Source organism: Melanotaenia boesemani, chromosome 19, assembly GCF_017639745.1.
Source record: "Melanotaenia boesemani isolate fMelBoe1 chromosome 19, fMelBoe1.pri, whole genome shotgun sequence".
Lineage (NCBI taxonomy): Eukaryota > Metazoa > Chordata > Actinopteri > Atheriniformes > Melanotaeniidae > Melanotaenia > Melanotaenia boesemani.
Genome location: NC_055700.1, coordinates 13590968 through 13611511, shown reverse-complemented (window position 1 = coordinate 13611511; position 20544 = coordinate 13590968). Strand labels below are relative to the sequence as shown.

The window sequence follows — 20544 nt, the reverse complement described above, 5'->3', positions numbered from 1 at the left end:
TTTCTACTGTAAAATGATTATATTTGGTTCTGGACAAATTTTAATAGTTTGTCATGGACATTTTTGTGGTTAACCTGGTGAAAAGATTGTAATGTGTTTCATAACTAACAGCCTTTTTCCAGGAAGGAGTTACAAACTTAAAACGTTCTCTATGAAAGCTGACAATGGAGTGACCTAAAGGATAAATATCACAAAACAATTTACTAGCCTATAAGAAGTGACAAAAACAGAACAAGACTCAACACAAATAGCTTAATTAAACATCACTCTTACAGTAAAAGAGATATAGCATAGCATAAGTATAAACAATTATATTTTACAATTACATAATTTCATCCAAAACATTCTGTGTTTTTCAGCTACTCTTCACAAAATTAGCATTTTTGGTCAAGAGCCTATTTCCTCCTGTCTAACACATTTTATAAAACATGTCAGCACAAGATAAACTAAATTAAACAGCAATAACATTAATAAAATGGGATGTTGCTTTATTAGAGGGAGAGATGTTTTACAATAAACATCTTCACCAAAAAAAAAAAAAAAAGAAGAAAAATCTACCGCAAGTATGTTAACCACAAGAGGAGGCCTGACAGCTGTTCTCCATATATTTAACTGTAATCTGTTACTTGGATGTGAGCACATATAACCTAGAATAAGGACCAGAGTTCCATGATTTGTTTTGACACTTCATTCATAACTTGACTGTTCAATGTGTGGTATCTTGTTCTAAGTTCAATGGCAGGAGAAACTCAGGGGCAACCCTTTGGGAAGTGACCTCACTGTTGAAGTGGTTTTGCTGCCGCTGATTGACGCTATCTCATCTCTACATCTTCTGACCCCAATCTATAGCAGGGGACTCAGCCAGAGCTTGCACTTTTACTAACAGAATCGACTCTATAAAAATACATCAGCAATAAGAGGTTGAACTAGGTAAGAGAAAAGGACTTTGCTGAAGCCAACATCAAAGACAGGTGTGATCTGAACATTTTCTGATGGGATGTCAAATAGCACATCTGTTGTTAGCAAATCTGGCCAATTAGCTTTCTCTCAAGGCAAAACTGCGTCAGCATTTTTAAGTTGATCTTGAATCGGGGCTTTTTTATTTCATTACTCCAGGACCCTTAAATGTTTCCTTTTAAACCACATGAGTGGGTATTGTCATATTAAAAAATAAATTCCCATTTCAGTTTCACTTCTATGAAAGTATTCCTAAAACTGACAGTAAGAAAAATTCCCACAGCATGATACTGACACCACCATGCTTCACAGTGGGAACTGTGTTTTTTGGGTTAGGAGAGGTGTTCAGTTTGCAGCGCCGCTGTTTTCCGTGATGACTAAAAAGTTGGATTTCTGTCTCATCTATCAGGGTACAGTCTTCCACATGCATGGAAACCCCTCAGATGCCATTTTAATTTTGCTGTTATATCTATATCTATATCTATCTATATATATATATATATATATATATATATATATATATATATATATATATATATATATATAAAGAGAAAATCATTCATGTAGCCACAAATGAGGGTTCAACTACTATGTTTCAATCTGCATGACTTTCCCTGCACCTCAGCTTGTAAACAAATCTCCACATTTTTTGTTCCATCCATTAAATTTAGTTGTTAGTGTGGTCTTTACAGTACCATTGCCTACATGCTGCTGGCTTGAAAGCAACAGTGAGTTTGTTTTGACTCTCCTTCCTCTGCCGTGGCTTAGCCTCCCAGCTGCTGTTAATCAAACATGGTCATAACTCTTTAGCTTAGACCATTTCTAACTTTGCTTTCTTTCTTAAATAATAGAAAGAAAGAAAGAGAGAAGACAATTGCTTGTAATAGATTGATTCTGATGGTGAAATGTTTGAAAACAAAGAATGTTGAGAAATTTTGACTTCAGTTTTCAGGATGTGAATCAGAGGTTTTACTCAAAACTCAAAAATTGTACACAGTTTTTGGATAATTTTCCCTGTCTTTTAAAGGCATTTCAACATTCTGATGCGTCATTTTTAACTGTGTGTTTTAGATTGTTTAAATTAAATTAAATTAGAATTAGGGTAAAAGCACAGGCTAATATGACATCTGTTGACAGAGCATGTTGTGTAATGACTAAATGCATGGCAATGGCACATGTGTGTTATTAATGCACAATTTCATGGAACCATGCCTTGAATAATAGTGTTTAGAGATGTTACAAGGATGTTGAAAAAGTACAGGACATAAATGATCAGTTCATACACTTAAACTAAGTCTCTGAGCACGTCAGAGACAGATTAGATGAGCCATGGCTCTATTCCAACCATTCCAAACATTGATATTTCTATTATTTGCTGCTTAATCACACAGTAAGGGAATCATAGGTTTTTGAAATTCCAGGCTGACTGTCCATATTCTACTTTTAGTCATAATGCTGTATGCATTATCTGAAAACAGCAACAACCGGCTGGTGTTTTCCACTTGAGGATGTCCTGGAAATGACTGAGGAAGATAAAGTATATTACACCAAAACAACCAACCATAAGTTGATTTATCAGCTGCCAGAGGAAGGGTCAAGGAAAAGTTACTGTGGGTGAGAAACAAAAAGGAAACGCTAAGGAATTAAGCTGATAAGATATGAGAACAGCTTGGAAATCAGATCCTTAACATAATATATTTTTATTGTTAGTAGTTTTTTTTGCTTGCTAACACATGTTGTCTAATTCCTTGTCCAACACCCTGTAAATGCTTTTTTCATGCAGTTCAAACTAACTTGGTTTTTTGAATGATTACATTTGAGAAGCGTTCATTCTGTGTTTATCGTTGTGTTACTTTCCTTTAGTTAGACATTTGGGTTTACTTGTTTGTCTCTCATGGGAAAAGCTTATCGTCATCGACAAACTTGTTTGATCAGCTCAGTCATGTCAGAAACAGGGAAGTTTGCACCTGATTCTCATTTTCCCCAAAACTGAACATATGCATGGCAGACAACCTAGAATGGAGATGCTTAAAGCCTCTAAAAACAGACCTAACAAAACAACAACAAGAAAGAAAAGACGCAATATATGACAAGAGGAATCTGTAACTCATTACCGACAATCCCTCTCTTCTAAGCTGATGAGTCACACACACTTGCTGGGTGACAAAGACAGGCAGTGTTTTCCTCTTTTGTGGAAAGTCAATGTTCTCGTCCAGACCACAAGATTTTGTCCCAGATTGTCCAACTATTCCTGAACACGTATGACGCAGATTTTGTTGTCTGTGTCATAACTGAGGTTATTTGATGTCAACCGAAAAAGTGTCTACATTAAGTTATTTTCTGATCCTTGAATTTGTTTAAAATGATGAAATCTTGAAACCTCTTTAAACAGCCTTTAGTAGAGAGGGTGGGTGCACTGTGGACAGGTGACCAGAGGCAGATTTAGGAAATGAGGAAAATCCAGGGCTTACCCAGATGAGTGATGGATATGTGCAAAAAAAAAACTTTTTTTTTTTTTTTTTAAATATGGAAACTCAACTTTCAAATTTGACCACCTTAAAGCAGACAAAAAGCACTGGATTACGCTTATAAATTAATATGCTTTTTAAGAAGAAAAATAATGCCATCCATCACCAATATAAACAATATCACTCACAGTCAGCTGCTGATTAAAGTCACCTCAGATCAGTAGTCCAGGGAATACAGCTCACTTCCACTAAAAGCAAAAAATATAAAAAAAAAATGGGCTACTGAATTTGACTATATAATTAATATATAGAGCAAAATAACAACAACAGCAATAAAGCATCTTATTGTAGCTGGCACCTCTGCTGTCTTTTCCTGCTCTTGTCTTTTTTCTTACCCTGATTTCATCTCGTGTTTCTCATCTTTGTGTACAAGTTTTATGACCAATTTCCAGTTCTGCAATTTTAATTCCATTGATACAGTTGTAACAGGTAGCACCTGACCTGTATTAAAAAATAAACAGTAAACAAACACACACACACATCAGTCACCATAATTTATATACTACATGAATGATGATCTGAGGCTATTCATGTTATGTATAGTCAGGGCAGTCTTTACAGTTTCATCCTGTTGAGTGTAATATGATGACATAATAAATACATTGTTGTAAACAGTACTGTGAAAACAAATCCACTCTGAGACATTACATTAAGACGGATTTGAGCCATGTTTTATATATAGAGTCATCTGCAAATGTATTCATGTCCTTCCATTAAAGAAAAGGCAAAATTCATAATTCTCAAATAACCAGAAACTGAAAAAAAGTAAAGATGAAAAAAAAAATAGCTAAATTATCATTAAGTGAAATAAGACATTGCTTTTGAATTTAGGTTGAAAAGAATTATTTAAAAAAACCCATTTAAACAAAACTGTCCGGAGCTAAATTAGAGCACATTCCTGATGAGCAGGTGCAGAAGTCTGAGAGTTACAGAGAAACACTGGATTGTAGTGATTGACTCAAAGGGTTGTTCAACAAAATATTATATATATATATATATATATATATATATATATATACTGAAAGTAAGCTAGCATTTTGCAAACCAGCAGACAAGTCAAACACTTTTCACACAAGATTCACAAACCTGAATCATCATCCCTTTTATCACAGCTGGTGTTGTTGTCTTTCTGTCGCAGTACTTTTTCTCCAAAGAACCTCCTAATATCCACGTTTACATCAGTCTTTCCATGCATGCAGCTCAGGCAGGTGCAGTATGGCTGCTGAAGCGCTTCTGCTTTAGGGGAGGCCCATCAAGCTGTATGCAGGCTACTTTATGCACTTGTCTAAAGTAGCCTGTTGGACGCCGGTTCTGCTTGTTTGGGGCTTTTCAGAAAACTTTTTGGGGTCTGAGCCTAAGTAGCCACCCTTTAACCTGCAGGTCAGCAGTTCATCACAGGGCCAAGAAATAGTATGTGAATTCAAAATGTATAATAACTTCATTCACAGTGACAGTGAATTTCATTATGTATCGTAGAAATTTAGAGTAGCTAAATTTGTTTAATTAAAAAACAAAAGTGTGACTGCTGATGCAAGAGCTTTGCCACTAATAACAAGTTCTTATTCCAGTTTTTCAATAACTGAGTGTCATTCTGTAACAAAGAAGCTATGACGGTTGCCAATATCTTCTTTACCACTCAGCCTTTCTTTAACTGACTGTATTGTAACTTTCAGTTATTCACATTCTCTCTTTCTTTCTCTTATGGTCTCTTTTTCTAACTCACAAAACAAGACCACAGAAACACAATATTCACAGGTTGCTATGCACTAGTTTGGTGAGTCAGGGGGAATCTTGGGCCATGTCGTTGTCCTCAGTATGTTGTGACAAGCAGAACAATGATCCCTTTCTTAAAACCATACACACCTATTTATTATTCTTCTGCCAAAACTTGCTACATCTACATTTCTCAGTAATTGCTGGTGATGCGGTAGAAGGAAGAAAAGGACAAAATTACTTTTTCAACATGTTTTCATCGTCACATTGCCATCTGAAGAGCTGAAAGTGGGGGGAAAAAAACACAAAAAGAAAAGAACTCATTCAAATACTCCAGAAACCACTGTCTTTAGTACTCAAAGAAAATAACTTGATGAAAACATCTGATCATGTCCTTTAACTGAAAACATTTATATTACTCAGTAACTGTAGTTTTGTGATTGTGAATCATACTGTTATTCATCAACATCAAACTCCAGATCTCTCAAATAACTGCTCAATTGAATTTGAATGTATAATAAAATATAAAAAGTTTTAGAACTCAGGAGATACAATATAATTTTGTCCGTTAATAACAAGCAGTTTCTATTAAGTTTTTTTTTCCAGATTATCCCTTTTTCCTTTTTCCTCCTTATCTCCAATTATCATCCCAGTAATAGGGAAATAACTCCAGGAGGGGAGAAAAGATGGCAACACAAAGAGAAATACAACACTACACATTTATTTTCTCTCTATTTCCCAGCAAATACTGCTCTTGCCTTTTGCTTTGATAAAGATTTGTGTATTAAGGGGTTCTGGGTGACTTGCTGTGTATTGTTCCACCCCGGGAGCTTTGAAGGTGCAAGGACTGGCTGCACGTAAGGTCACCACAGGATTTCCCCTTAATAGTTGCAAGCTGTTGGCTGGATTTGAAGAGGCAGGAGGGGGTGGAGGAAGCAGGGGTATGCAGTATGCCTTTCTGAAGGTTCCCTGTGCAAGACCCTTTTTGTAGCCCCCCATATAGTTGGAGGGATTTTTTTTCTTGGATATACTTGGCTTCTCCAAGACAATTTTTGTTTTATGAATGCGCCTGTATGGTTTGCTGTCTAAGTTCAGGTCTTGTGTAAGAGCTGAGATCCCTCTCAAGCCTTCACCCAAGTTTACAACTCTCAGTTTGGCACGACTATGCCCTGTACGTGACTTGCGTGTGTCATGATTGCTGATGGTCTGTGATATCCACCACTAACCACTAACCTATGTGTTAGCGATTCACGTAGACAGAACCTTTCACTCTTTTTCAAAAACAGATGTTACTAGAGTTCACTTAAGGAGTTTTTACAGCTTAACACACACACACCTATATATATGTGTGTGTGTGTTATATTATGTTTAGTAACAGTTTAAAGTAGCAACACTGGAGCCTAAATTTCAGCATTTTGGAGCATTTTTATTCCTGGTTTGACATGATATATGTAAAACTTTAACATAACTCAACCAGAAGCAAAGACATCCTCTTTCCCAACTTGTCACAAACTGATGTTTGTCAATGCTTACCATCCCATCTGACACACAGGGTCCTGTAGTATAATCTGTCAGCATGCAGGGCTCTAGTCTAAATTTCTCTTACTCTAAAGTTTACAGATTTTTAATAAATCCACATCTGGAATTTTGATGGAATAATAAAACAAGATTTCCAACCAGAATATTGGAATTTATGTGCAATGACTATAATTGAAATTCTGCTCAGACAAATTCTTTAAAACTTATACTTAACCTCTTTTGTTTTTAGATGCTTCTTACTTAGATTTGCAAAAAACTAGATGGCTTTGGTGCTATGAAGCTGGTGTGAGTTATGTAAATCTTTTAATATGTGTGTGTGGGTTATTTGCAGGTGTGCTTTGACATTATCAAGGAAAACAGAAGTTATGCCAATTCTAATAAGACCTGACTATTACATATAGAAATTGCTAGGCTGAATTTTTAGCTGATTTATTTAGTTTTCACCAATCATAAGTTTTTAAATGTGATGTTAAGTTGTGTTATTTGAGGCAGAGTACATTCCACCAAAAGTAGCTTGTGACACCTGGAAAACCACAAATACAAACCACTGTTTGTTTTAGAAAACTACACTTTATATACTCCAGCTCTTTCAGAACTGCTCCACTCCTCTCAAGGTAGCTCCCTGTACTACTACTCTCTTCCTTCTACTTCTCATTTATTACGAGAAATCATAGCCAAATTTATGAAGTGGAGATGCTCTCCATGATGTTGCCAGATGGCTACAATTACAATCTGAGCCTTGCAGATAAAGTCACTTTTACTTTGCTGCACACAAAGTCCCTGTATTTTTAGCAAATACAATAATTGATCATTTACAACCGAGGAAAGGGGAAAATAGGGCCAAGGTAAAAAAAAAATAAATAAATAAATAAAAAAAAGGGGGAGAGAGAGAGAGAACCACCCTGCAGCGTAAGGTTTATGGGAAATCAACAAATTCTTTTAATCCAAATTTTTATGTGTTTATCATTGTGCTTCAAATGAGGGCTCGGGGTGGAATGGCAAATATGCCTTTAGGAGAGAGGGGAAGGATAATGTGCAAGGAGAAAGAAGGTTTTTATGCACAGCGGAGCAAAGGTAGTTATATCCTGGGAGGCTTTTGGCTTATGCCGAGGGCTTTCAGTTATTTATCCAACTTGGTGCTTTCTTGCTCTTTAGTTGGTCTGTCTCCTTTCATATCTGATCTTTTTAAAATTTAACGTACATTTTTGTTTTTCTATCTTATTCAAGTTTGTTATTTACAGCATTTTTGTTTGCAGACCAGGACATCACTCTTGGTTAATTTGGATTGACTTGTTTGAACCCTTTCTCACTCTTTGCAAAACAGTGCTGTCATGCAATGGTTTTTAAAAGCATGAGCTGTAAATGTGACATATGGCTTTAAGTTCATGAGCTGGTGGTCGCAAACCTCTGCCGGTGTTCCTTTTATAAGCATGTTTCCAATTGGGTTGTCATTTGCATCTTAACACGTGAGGACAGAGATTAGATTAGAAAAAATAAATTGTTTGTTATATATTGATGTTATAATTCTGTAACCTCAGTTACTTGCTAATGAACAGTGTGGTATGCATCTCAAGATCAGCCAGTTCTATAACCCCCCCCAGCTCTGTGCCCCTTTCACCACCTTCTATCCCCTAAGCACTGGCTAACATGTATATACTGCACACACAGAAATGCAGAGAGGAACTCTGTGTTATTTTGACCTGTTCCTGAGATGGAAGGATGGGGCACTGACAAGGTCTGCGTTCTTCAGAAGGGCTTTCATGTTGCTGTTAGTGAGTGTCCTTGCCCAGCCCTCCTTTAGCCCTGGGACATGGGGCAACAGGAGGGCCCCCAGGCCCACAAGGTTAGTCAGTCCCATTTCCCAACCACCCTCAGAGAACCCTAAGCCAGGGCCAGATGTGGCAGCTGGCCCAGCCACCCTGGAGGTCAAGGTCAAAGGAAACCATGTCAAATTTGCCACCCACCATCATTCTCTACATATAGAGATAAACAAAAGTGACTTTGGAGTGGAAATGAAGTGCGTAAGAGACTTGGGAGGATATGTGGGAAAGTGTGTTGCAAGAGAAGGGAGTACTAAGACAAGATAAAGATAGGAAGAGAATTTAAAATAAACAAGGTGAAAGTGTGAAACAAAGACATAGTAATTAAACTAAGAAGAAGGCCACAGAGGTAACACTGGTCATGCAGTTGACAGCTGTTTCTGAAATGAGTCCAGCCTTTGGCTTGTAAAGTCATCACACGTAGACCTTATTTTCTCAGAGAAGTCTGGACACGGCCCACCCAGCCCTCACATTAGGAGCCCCACCTCCCACTCACAAACAACTTATTTTATCCCAAATTTCAAAGGGGAGCCTGCGTCACTGCTCCTGTATGACGAGTATCCTGCCCTATGTCATTCTGCAGAGCTGCTCTCTATAAATGCCTAATTCTAACTAATTAATGGTGCAATTTCCTAAGTGTTGCATTTATTACCAACTGTGACATTTTACATTTTAAGTATTAATGTAATACTGTCCACAGTCCAAAGCTCAATTTGAAACCTAAACCTATTTAATTTGGTCTAAATTTAATTAAAAGGATGATGTCTCACTGAAACAATGCACTGTAGCTTGTAGTTTAGCTCCATACTTTTTTAATGTGGGTGGTTGCTCTCTTTCAAGCTTGAATCCTTTATTAGAGGCATAGGAACTTGAAGGTTGTGTGCAGTATCTTAGCTGTTCCTAGGTCTGCACTCTCCTGGATGGAGTTCTCTGATGGTATTCCTGGGATCTATTGGAGCCAACCTCCCAGTTTGAAGGTCAAAGTCACAGTCAATTATACCATATTCATTTTTATTTATATAGCACTTTAAAAACAACACATAGTTGATCAAAGTGCTGCACGACACAGGACAGAAATAAACCAAAAAAGCATGCACATTAATGCTGCCTTCATTTCACATCTTTTTAACTTCCTCTACAGCCCTTAGTATTTTTCAAGCTTCTTGTGTTCCTTCTTCTTGATGTTGCAGTTGTTCAGATCATATCGTCTATCAACATGGTAATTTTTCAATCACCATAATCATGATGATAATAATTGGTCAACAGTTTATCAGTGTGGACCTAGAAGTTATAGCCTCAAGGCTTAGTTTTGTCAATTTCCACCATTTTTTGTGTCTTTTCCCACCTTGACCCTTAAGGCCCAGTTATGGTCCCTTACGTACGTAAATAGCTATGTCCGTTTCAAGCGCTGTCATACGTCACTGTCCTCATACTTACATACATACCATGCGTGTTTTGTGTTGCAATGATTGTTGAGTCAGTTCCTCGTCTAATTGGGCTAAGTTCAGAGTTCACCCCGAGAGCTGACGTCCGTTTTAGACACCGTTTGGCAGTGGTAATGCACTACTATAAAGTTGTTTCCAACACGCCCAAAACACTCGAATATAGTCTTTCTTTTCATGTGATTAATTGTGATTTAAAAATTGCAATTGTTGCCTAGCACTATTTAGAATACATATTCATTTTAGATTCCCGTCATTCTGGATCAGATCATGTGGAAATATTCTGCAAAGGTAATATGCCGTGATGGATCCATGCTGTATTTTACATAATGCTGAACCTTGTAGGAATAAATGTCCACGTTTTCAAGAAGTGCACTGAAACATACACAGCTCAAAGGGTTTTTTTTTTCTAGATGAACATCTAGCCGAGTTTATGAAGGGATTCTTGCTTACTTTTTGAACCTGTCAACCACCAATTGCTGTGCGCAAAGCAGTACGTGCACTTGGAAAGAAGGCAAGAATATTTATACGATCATGCCAATCTACACTATTTACTATAAGGCTAAAGCAACTATGTAGAAGTCTCAGCCAGAGCAGATCAGACTTGCTGCACAGCTTTGCCTCACATGCTGCTGGTGTCACAGTTTTTTTTTTTTTTTCTCCAGCTTTGTACTGCAGCCCACTTCTAGACTTCATTAGACTTCATAGAATAAAACCAAAATTCTCCTCTGTTCTCTGTATTGCACATGGCCCAATGTGCACACAGAAAACACGTCACAATTCACCCCCCTCCCCCCACCTCCCATAACTGTTTCACCACTTACCTCTCAGAATGAATCAAATTAACAATGTGCCCGGCTACAGCAGCCTGCTAAAGTCTCCATTAAGCACATATACACACCTGTGGCTACAGGTGAGCTAACTGCTAAATTAACAAACTGCTAACAGCTTGCTAACAGACAGATACAGCAGGAATATTTTCACCAGTAGGAGGGAAACTCCCAGCTGATGAACTCTCCAGCATCCACAGAAAGTTATTCCATTAATGTAACGACTGGGCTGAAATAAAAGAATCTGCACATCAGGCAGACCTCCAGAGAGTACTCAAATCCAGTCACGGAGCAGAGTAGTGATTAGGCTGTGTACTCCTCCACGCAAGGATATAGATCTGTCCTATCATCTGTTACTATTATTGGTCTTTCTAAAAAAGACATTAGAGTTTGTGCCATTGTCATGTTTGTCAATGAACATGTCTATTTATTTGTAGGCAGTGAGCTGGCCAGCACCTCTCGGCACCGATAGAGAGCATTGCTAAGCCCAGTGGCAAAATCTGTCTGGCTTCATATTGAGCCCATACAGCTTCTTTAGTTGTGATCATCCTGCCTCTCTTTGATGCCACTTGCTGCATTTAATGAAATTCCAATGTCCTTGCTGTTTATTATGGTAAGGTGGATCAGTGAGTCAGTGCCTCACTCAGTCTTGGCATACAAATAGATGTCATCCATGTAGAAAAGGTGGCAATGATTGCTCCACGACAGAACTGGCATCTGTGGCCACTCAGTGGTGTTCTAGACAGCCCATCTCCCTGATAGATACCACACTTGATGGTGACTTGTGCAAATGGCTTTGGGTTGGCCTCCAGAGATGTTTACTACATTCCCATAGAGTTCTTGATGAAGGCTCTCAGGGTGAATCCCATTTCACCCCTTGGCCCTACCCCTTAGCCCTTCCCCTTCGTTTTGCGCGTTCACGTGAAGGGGTAGGGGTGTCCCAATTCCTTTTAGGACTGAGGGGTAGGGGTAAGGGGTAGGGCTATATACCCCTTCAAACGAAGATTTTTCAGAGGCACACTTGAAACGGAGGGGTATGAAAAATTTCCTGTTCTATATGAGAAAGCAAGTGTTTCTACGCACATCACGCTTTCTTGAGATGCAGGACAACACACACTCGCAAAAAAAAAAAAAAAAAAAGGCACAGAGAAAAGAGCGTATACCAGCACACACGATTAATTTTAATGGCATGCAAAATTCGTACTTTACTTCCTACATATGCCTGTCGATAAGCAATAAGTCAATTAATTGCACGGTAACGAAAAAATGAGCACAACAAGTTTGCCGCCGCGATAGTTTTCATTAGCCCCCCCCATCTTACTGCACCATAGACTGTGTATGACAACAGGTTTCACTATGCAGTATCTCAACTGAACGCTCTTGTGGAGTGATCTCTCTCATGTCATGTTTGACAGCAGCATGTAGCAGCACGAGACCGTGGTGAACCACTGTGCGAGCCGGTATGCTGCGTTTGTTTACAGGGCTACTCTCACGCATCGGCCGTTAGACTCGTGCATTTGAATGGCTTTGTACGCTCTCACGCTAAACCTCTGATTTCTCACGCTGGAATACACTTTAAGAGCAATGCCGGCTAATATTTATTGGTTTTTTTTATTTAGTTTCTTCCAGTATCTGTGTAAAATGTTCTTTAGTGACTACTGATGACGTATGTGACTGTTGAAGGGGTGTCCCAATTCGTAGGGGTGGACTTTTCAGCCCTACCCCTTCTAGCTCCGTTTTAAGGGGTAAGGGGCAAGGGGTAGGGGTAAGGGGTAGGGCCAAGGGGTGAAATGGGATTGGGCCTCAGTGTGCTATTGATATTATAGGGCTCCAAGCATTCCGGTATCCATGTGTGAGGTACTGATTTGTAATATTTCTTGAAGACAATCCAGGTGGTGCACAGGTGTTTATACCTGATCTTGCCAGTCTTGTGCAATGGCTCTTTTGATCAGTAGCTGAGGCAGGGTACTGGCTGATAGTTGGATGGGATATGTAGATCCTTTTGTGTTACTTTCAGTTTTACCCAATGTTGAGGCATGTGTCTAATCAACTTTTTTTAATGTGATGCCTGACAGGAGCTTCCATGTTTTACAGAGGCAGATACAGAAACAGGTTATTGGAACTGCCCTCTTTTGGGGGTCCTTCATGATAAGGACTGTCTGACCTTAGTTTACCCATTCAGGGTGGGTCCCATCCATGAGCAACTGGTTCATGTGTGCTCTTCATACTTCAGACTCTGGATTGGATTGGATCCACCAGCACTGGTGATACTTCCCTCTCCCATATACTCTTCCAGTATTGCTCAGTCTCAGAGTTCTCACATTTCATGTAGACATTTTCCTATAATTTTTGGAAGGTCTTTCTTTATTGCACTTTTCTGACATTATACATATAAAATAACTTAATAGAAATTTTTCTTGTATGACTTCTGGTTCTAGTAATAAACACCATGTAACCACCCATAAACTAGAAGTTTAGACTAAAGAAGAAGTCAGCTTCAAAAAACCCAAATTTTCAAAGTACCTAACTTTGATGCTGACGATGTGCAGTAGAGTGGCCCAGAATTGTTATGAATGCATCTTTTAGTGGATGGAAAATCCTTATTCTTTGCTAATGCATTTAGTAATTACCCACCTAACCCTCCCAGATAATATTAGCTTTTTATGTCATTTTTTTAAGATGGCATCACCAAAGTAGTTTTGGTAATTATACAACAGCAACTCTATATTCAGATAATAGCTGCATGACCCTCCCTTCAAGCATCTATTCCTACAGCAGCCAGTTTTTAGCAACCGCATTGAACAAACAGCTCAATTTGGCATGAAGCATGTTGTGAACTGTGCCGCCTGCACTTGCCAACACTGTTGTTAGATCTACAATATACTGGGATCCATTGGAAGGGGGGGGGGGCGGCAGCACCATTTAGATCTAATAAGAAAAAAGTTGCACCAACTGCAGCCCCCCACAAATTGAGATTAGCCACCATGACACAGATACAAATGTGTCCTTGGTCTGCAGTCTGCCTTTCAGGACTTAGACCACACGTGTTTCTTGTTTGGCCTGGAGAAGGGGGACACATTCTGTGTACCCAAACAGCTGAAGCTGACCCCCTGAGAGGCAAGTGAGGAAGCGAGGCACCAGCAGCTGGTGCTGGTGACGCATTGCCAACGCTATTCAGTGACGTCAAAGCCAGGGGGCAGTGGCCACTGATCTTCTGGTTCTGCTTTCACCTGCAGTGTTTCACTTTAACACCAAAGTCTCAGGAAATGGGAATCACTGAAAACATCAGTTGTTGTGGTTTTTATCAGATTGTGGCATAGTGTGGTTCTTCTATAAGTAGCAAAAAACCTTCATGCTGAAAGTTGATATAGGGAAATTATTTATGTTAAGCGCTGGCTAAAAATTATTTTTGGCTAATATTTAACATGTGTAGGACATGCATACCTCTGCTTATGTTTCCATTCATTATTTGCAATCATTAAAATTTGATACAGTTTGTCATTACAACTACTTAACATGGGTCTTTTGTTTTTGTACTTTCTTTTTTTACTCTACTATGTTGAAAAAAAAAAAAAACTTACAATTTTACTTGAAGAAAAATTTTGCCAAGTATTTTGTGAAAGGTTTAGTTTTTATCTTAAGTTTAATATTTCCCATTTTTTATTTGAGTAACTTAAAAAAAAGTTTAATAATTTTAATTTATTCAGCATAGCAATTCTCTTTGGGTGAAATTAAATTAATCCTATTAATATTAATTATGTGTTTTGCACAAGTAATAGTATAATAATAGTCTTACATTCAAAATGTAACAGAACAGTTTTAGTGTGTTTCAAATAACATGTTATTTAGTGTTATTAGTGCTATATGTTCATGCCAGGAATAATTCTTTTCTTTTTAACTATAGTTTGCATATGTTTGAACTATTCATCATAACATGTAGTTGTAAATGCGATTTTATTTTCTTATTTTTTTAATTTTCTGGGGCCTTATCATTGTACTTTTAATTACTTTCAGGGCATATTGAATTACTGATAATACATATGCATATGATTGTGTTGCTGAATACATTATAACACTTTTATACTAATATCTCTTTTTATCCTACTTAGGTGATTCCATTCCCCATGTCTTGTGACACACAGAAGGAGTGCTCCTGTCTGGATCCCAATGCGTTAGAGAACCGAAAGAAAGACCATGTCCATTCCCTGGGGTGATCAAACCGAGCTTGGACCTCTGTTTGGCATCCCAGGACCCTATCTCCAACACAACACAGCCAGAGTGGCCGAGGCAGACCCCCTCATTCATCTTCTTCTCGGCCTCCAATTTCCTGCACATGCTGCTTAAATGGCATACCTCTCCATCTATACTGCAACCCCAACCAGCTGAAATGCTTCCACCATCACATCACAGGAAGATCTAGAGGATGGGACTCATGAGACTCCACAGAAAAATGTCTTTTCAGCTGCAAGGAAAGTAACCCCTGCAATATCATCCTTAATATAAATATATATAGCAAAGGAGAAAAAAAAAAAAAAAAAAAAAAAAAAAAGAAACAGACATTTTTTGGAAGAATATGAAACAAAACAAACAAACAAACAAAAAAAGAACAAAAATGTAACCAAGCCTAGGTAGCATGCCTTTTGTTGAGTTTTGTGCTGGTGTTTGTTTTAGTTACCTCACTCTTCATTCACATGACTGAACCAAAGGTAAATCCAAACATGCAAGATGAGGATAGTGTGGATGTTGGCTCTGTGTTATGAGGCTTCAAAGGAAATGATTATATATGTTAAACGTGATCCTCAGACACGTTGAAGGCATGTTGAGCACCTTTTTGGGTGGGGCTAAAAAGTTTATGCTTCTATCACTCATTGTTTCAAACATAGCCAGATATTCTGTCATTGTATTCTGTTTAGCAACATGTTTCTTCATGGAAATATCTTAAGCAGTGGGGGCTATATTTAGTTCAGATGGAAATGAGACAGCCATATTGTTTTCACAGATCCAAAGATCCAACACACACACAAAAATAAATAAATAAAAACTTAAATGCACAGAATACACAAGAAATGTCACAGAAAAAAATACCCTAAGCTACTTTTGTATGTAGAACAAAAACCTGAATGCATTTATATCATTTTAGTGTTGCTTTTGTTTTTTTCCCCATCTTTTCATCATGACATATTATAGGGTTGGACAGCTTTGTCTTCCTTGCTGCTCACTGTTCCTTTTTATAGCATTCACTTCTTTTCATCTTGCATTTATACAGAATACATGTTAACAACACCACAGATGAAATGGATTAGGTATTTAATAAAAGTCTGATCCTAACTCCATTTACCATCCTCCTTCTCAACCATTTACCCCCAAATATTACTATATATATTGATCACGACTTAAAGAATGTCATTCATAACACCTCAGGCTTTGGGATAAGTTTAGTTTCAGTTTGAACTTCTCCCTAATGGCGCTTGATAAGAACTTCATTACCTCAAGCTCTGATTTAAAAGGTTTAAATTGAAAGTAAAAACATCCCAGTCCCATTCAGAATGTAGTCAGTGCTTGTCAGGAGTCTGTGGCTTTCTTGATCACACAGTACTGCACCACACAGTTACACAAGGGATTAAAAAATGAAGGCCTGGAAATTGTCTAAAAGCTTAGAATAAGAATAAACAAAGGTGAAAAGATACCATATCATTGCTTTCCCAGCACACCACCCTTCCACACAGAGCTTTTATTCTCTCCCCTCGCAGTACTATTGGACTCTGCTGTCTCTCCACAGGCAACAATGTTGTACATGAAAATGACACTTGGATGTATGTGTCAACACAATTTGATCAAAGCTCCCTAAGACCTTCTGCCCAGCCTAGCTTAAGTCCTTGATGTAACTGTTCTCTTCTGTTAAAAAAAAGTGCACTTCTACACAGCACTTTTCTGTTTTGTCAACTTTGGTGTTCAGTCCCCCAAAATTTGTTTTGTTAGACTAAATGGCTGCTACAATATCCCTTTATATGGGTACCCTTTATTCAAGATACACACTTGTTTTTCCCATTGAAGGCTGCTTGGAATAAGTGTCCAACGTTTGCTGCTCCAGTTTCACAGCAACCACAGTCATGGAAACAGTCTGCGTGATATTTCATTTAATTTCGGCCAATGGCACAGTCGCTCTGACTCACAGAAGGCTGCTATAGCATTCCAGATCATTCTCAAAAACACATGATCTTACTATAAGTTGTACAGGTATCAGAGTAAGACAAATATCATTTTATCATCAATGTTAGAGAACAGCTAAAAACTTACTAGAACATACAAAGAAAGTGAGAAGGTATTATTGACCATCAAATATAAAGAAAAACATATATTTAAAAAAGTTGTTATTATATTCATGATGGACAGGAGTGTTAGAAATTGTTTTGGGATTTTTTTTGTTTATCATGGTTTTCATTTTTTTTAAAAATGTAATATTTAATCAGTATTTGTATTATTGACCTCAGTTACTGCACTTTCTAGTAGACATGTAAGAAGAAAAAGTATATTGTTCAAAATGTTTAGAAGCTGCTATTGTCAAAATGATGATCTGAGAAACTGTGTGATAATCAGTTATTTGACTCATTGAGTTGATATTAGCTGTCCTGTTATTTGCGTTTCACTTGGATATGGCTAAAACACTCAGAGAGCTCACAGTTGCAGTTCATGTTGGAAATATCTTAACTATAAAACACCCAATTACACATCATACCCAAATCCAGGTTCCAAATCCAGAACAACTGGGTCCATGTCAATGCTTTTTCACAAATATATAGTCATAGATTTAAGGTCTGGCTAAAATTTATTTTTCTTTTGTGCTTCCTTTTGTGTTGTTTGTGTAAGAGCTTAGGAGTTGAATGTTTTGGTAGAGAAATGGAGAGATGGTGAAGACAGAAAAATGAAGAAACCCCATTCAAAGGGACTCTTGAGAGACTTTGCAACTTTATGCGATATAAAACTTTGTAAGGACATTCTAAAGGCTTCATCATCTTCAAAGATTTCATTTAATACTTTATATGAAAACTATATAGCCCTGCTAAAGAAAAAAAAAAAAGAAAAAAAAGACCTATATTATGTTGCTGTTATCAAATTATATGTAATATTAGTACTTTCAAATAGTGCTGCTTCATACAGATTTAATGCCAGTGGGGAGAGACTGATCTGCAGTCACTACATTGTGCTGATAATATGCAGTACTGTGGTTCATCTGCCACAAAAGTCACTGGAAATACATTCCAGCTGTTCAAATGGATGAATCTGAACCGTTTATTGGATCCTTCCCTTCATTCAAATTATTTAGTTTAATGTAATCTGTTGTCTTTGTCATAGTTAGGCTTACTTAGACATATCCTCCTCAGCAATCACTTGTGTCATCAGTCAATGTCTGGATACCAAAACTGATTTTTTTTTTAAGGCTACAGAATGTGACTACATGTCAACTTGAAAAATTCTGTTCCTAATATTGAAGAAGGTACCCATAAGCCATAGCTAACCATGGGAGAAAGTATACAATTGCGCATTGGATGAGGACATAACCTCTCTACTGTAGTCATCACAGGATCCCTTGCTGTACCTCATGCCTGTAATGTTTGCTGCTTCTATATTTTTGGTAATTTAGTGACATTTTGAGTCTCATAACAATGATGTAAATAGTAGAACTATTTATTGAGAATGTTATACTTTTTAAGTTATATTTAATGTCATGTAAATTATTTTTTACATTGTTCTTATAAATCAACACATTAGAAGTTGTGATTCAAAACTGTCATTTTGTCTGTGCCATCACAGTCCATTGTGATCATTGCTGTTAAGCACTGATCAGACATGAACAGTTGTATTTCGGCCCACAACCACAAAAGAACTTCTCTCTCTTGCGTGCTATGTGAAGATGAGTCTTGATTTCATACAATATTTTTACATTACTGAGTGAATTGTATGTTGTTTTTCTTTAAAACCAGAATGTATACTTTAGATTTGTCATTTTTTTCTCAAAAGAAATGCACATATTAGCCATACAAGGAGTTCTTAAAAAAGAACTAGGTATATAATAGTCAAATACATAAATCTATACTATAGTGGAGCATATTTTGAGAGCAAGTGGAAAGCTTTGGAATAACAGTTTGGGCTGCTTTCTAGCCAGCTGAAGCAGGAGAAAATGTGAAAGTGGCAAAGAAAGAAAAAAAAAATCAAAAAACAAGGGGAAAAAAAAGACTGGAGGTCAGACGGCAGCTGATGGTGAGTGTTCATGGATGGGGCAAAAGTAGAAGGTGGGCAGTGAGAGAGGTAGGGATGGGTGGGCTGCTTTTCCTGGCCTGTCTGGCTGTTTGTCCAGGTGTGAAAGTGTATACTCACAGAGGCTGCCCCTGGGCCAGGAGCGGCCAGCCTGGCTGGCAACACGCTGAGGCCAATGAGTCAGAGTTTCTCCCAGAAGTGGCAACCATCCCTCTCTGGGACTCCCACCACCCCTTCTTCCACCTCACTACCTCCACCTCCTCTCTCTTCGACACACTGCCTCATCTGTCACTGTCAGCTATGGTTGCACGGGGTGGCCAGGGTCAAGCTGGCCCTGTGAAAATGAGAGAGGATGTTTGCCCAGCTTACAGAGCCTTTTGAAGTTAGGCTGAAGGAACACAGTTCTCCTCACCTACAGTCCATGCTTATCACATCATATGATGTTATAGCAGCCCGTTTGACAGGCTTTGATACCTGTCCATCCCAGCCACCAACAGCCATCCCTTTGTTTCTAATTTTACATCAGATTTTTTTATTTCTTGTCTGAAAGTGGCAGAAAGTTTGTGTATAACTTATAAAGCAGTGAGGATTGAAAGAGTGTCTGAAGCGCTAATGTTTACGCTCAGATCTTTGTGGAGGAAAAACAATGATGTGCCATCATGTTGTAAGACATTTTCTTTGTGTGTTGTAACACATGAAGTACCTCTCACAGGCCTCTGGTTATAGAATGGTCCTATTATGTCTATTTCTTTATCTTTGAATAAATAAAATAAGTGAATTGTTCTTTTTTTTTTTTTCTAAATGAGAAGTACAAAAGTGTATTTGCATATTATGTGGATATTTAGTGGTATTACTGCAATGTTTCGTACCCAACTGCTCAACAAATATATTTTAAGGTGTAAATATTAATACTATATGATGATTGTATTTGCAAACCATGTACTAACTGTATGAAAGTAGCTTTTTGATTTTTATCATAACTATTATACAAAGAAATGAACCGTGAAATGTTGTGCATTGTGTCAAAGTATCACCTGCAAGACAGAAAAAAAAAAAAAAAAAAAAAAAAAATCTGTGATGCTTTACAACACCACTTGCTGTCAGCATTTTTTTGTTCATAATGGCTTAGTGCAAGCACTGTTGTCAGTTGTCCAAACCATGAATTCACCCATTCAGTCATATATTATTTATTTGTTGTCACGATAAATAAAATCATGAAGGTCATTTCTGGGTCTTAGGGTGATCCTCACAATCAAACTTGACTGGTCTTTGTTGTACATTAAGAAGTTCATTTCAAATTAGTCTGAGTTGACTGGCACCAACCAACAGCTTTCATTTCTCCTCCTTCCATTCTGTATATTGTCTTAACAATACGCCTTTGTGTTAGCTGAGAATTTCACCAACACTGTAAAGGTAGCCATCAAACTCAGTAGCCCTTTCCTCCCTCTGATGGCCTCCA

General features: G+C 37.8%; 1 protein-coding gene across 1 annotated transcript in view; it reads left to right on the top strand.

The window, feature by feature from the left end:
- The window catches only part of pappaa (pregnancy-associated plasma protein A, pappalysin 1a), a 106375-nt gene extending 86177 nt beyond the window's left edge, over window positions 1-20198 (top strand). The window contains exon 22 of the mRNA XM_041970559.1: window positions 14939-20198. Within this exon, the coding sequence (XP_041826493.1) occupies window positions 14939-15043 (105 nt within the window). The 3' untranslated portion in view covers window positions 15044-20198. The remainder of the gene's footprint in view (window positions 1-14938) is intronic.
- Window positions 20199-20544: the final 346 nt, after the last annotated feature.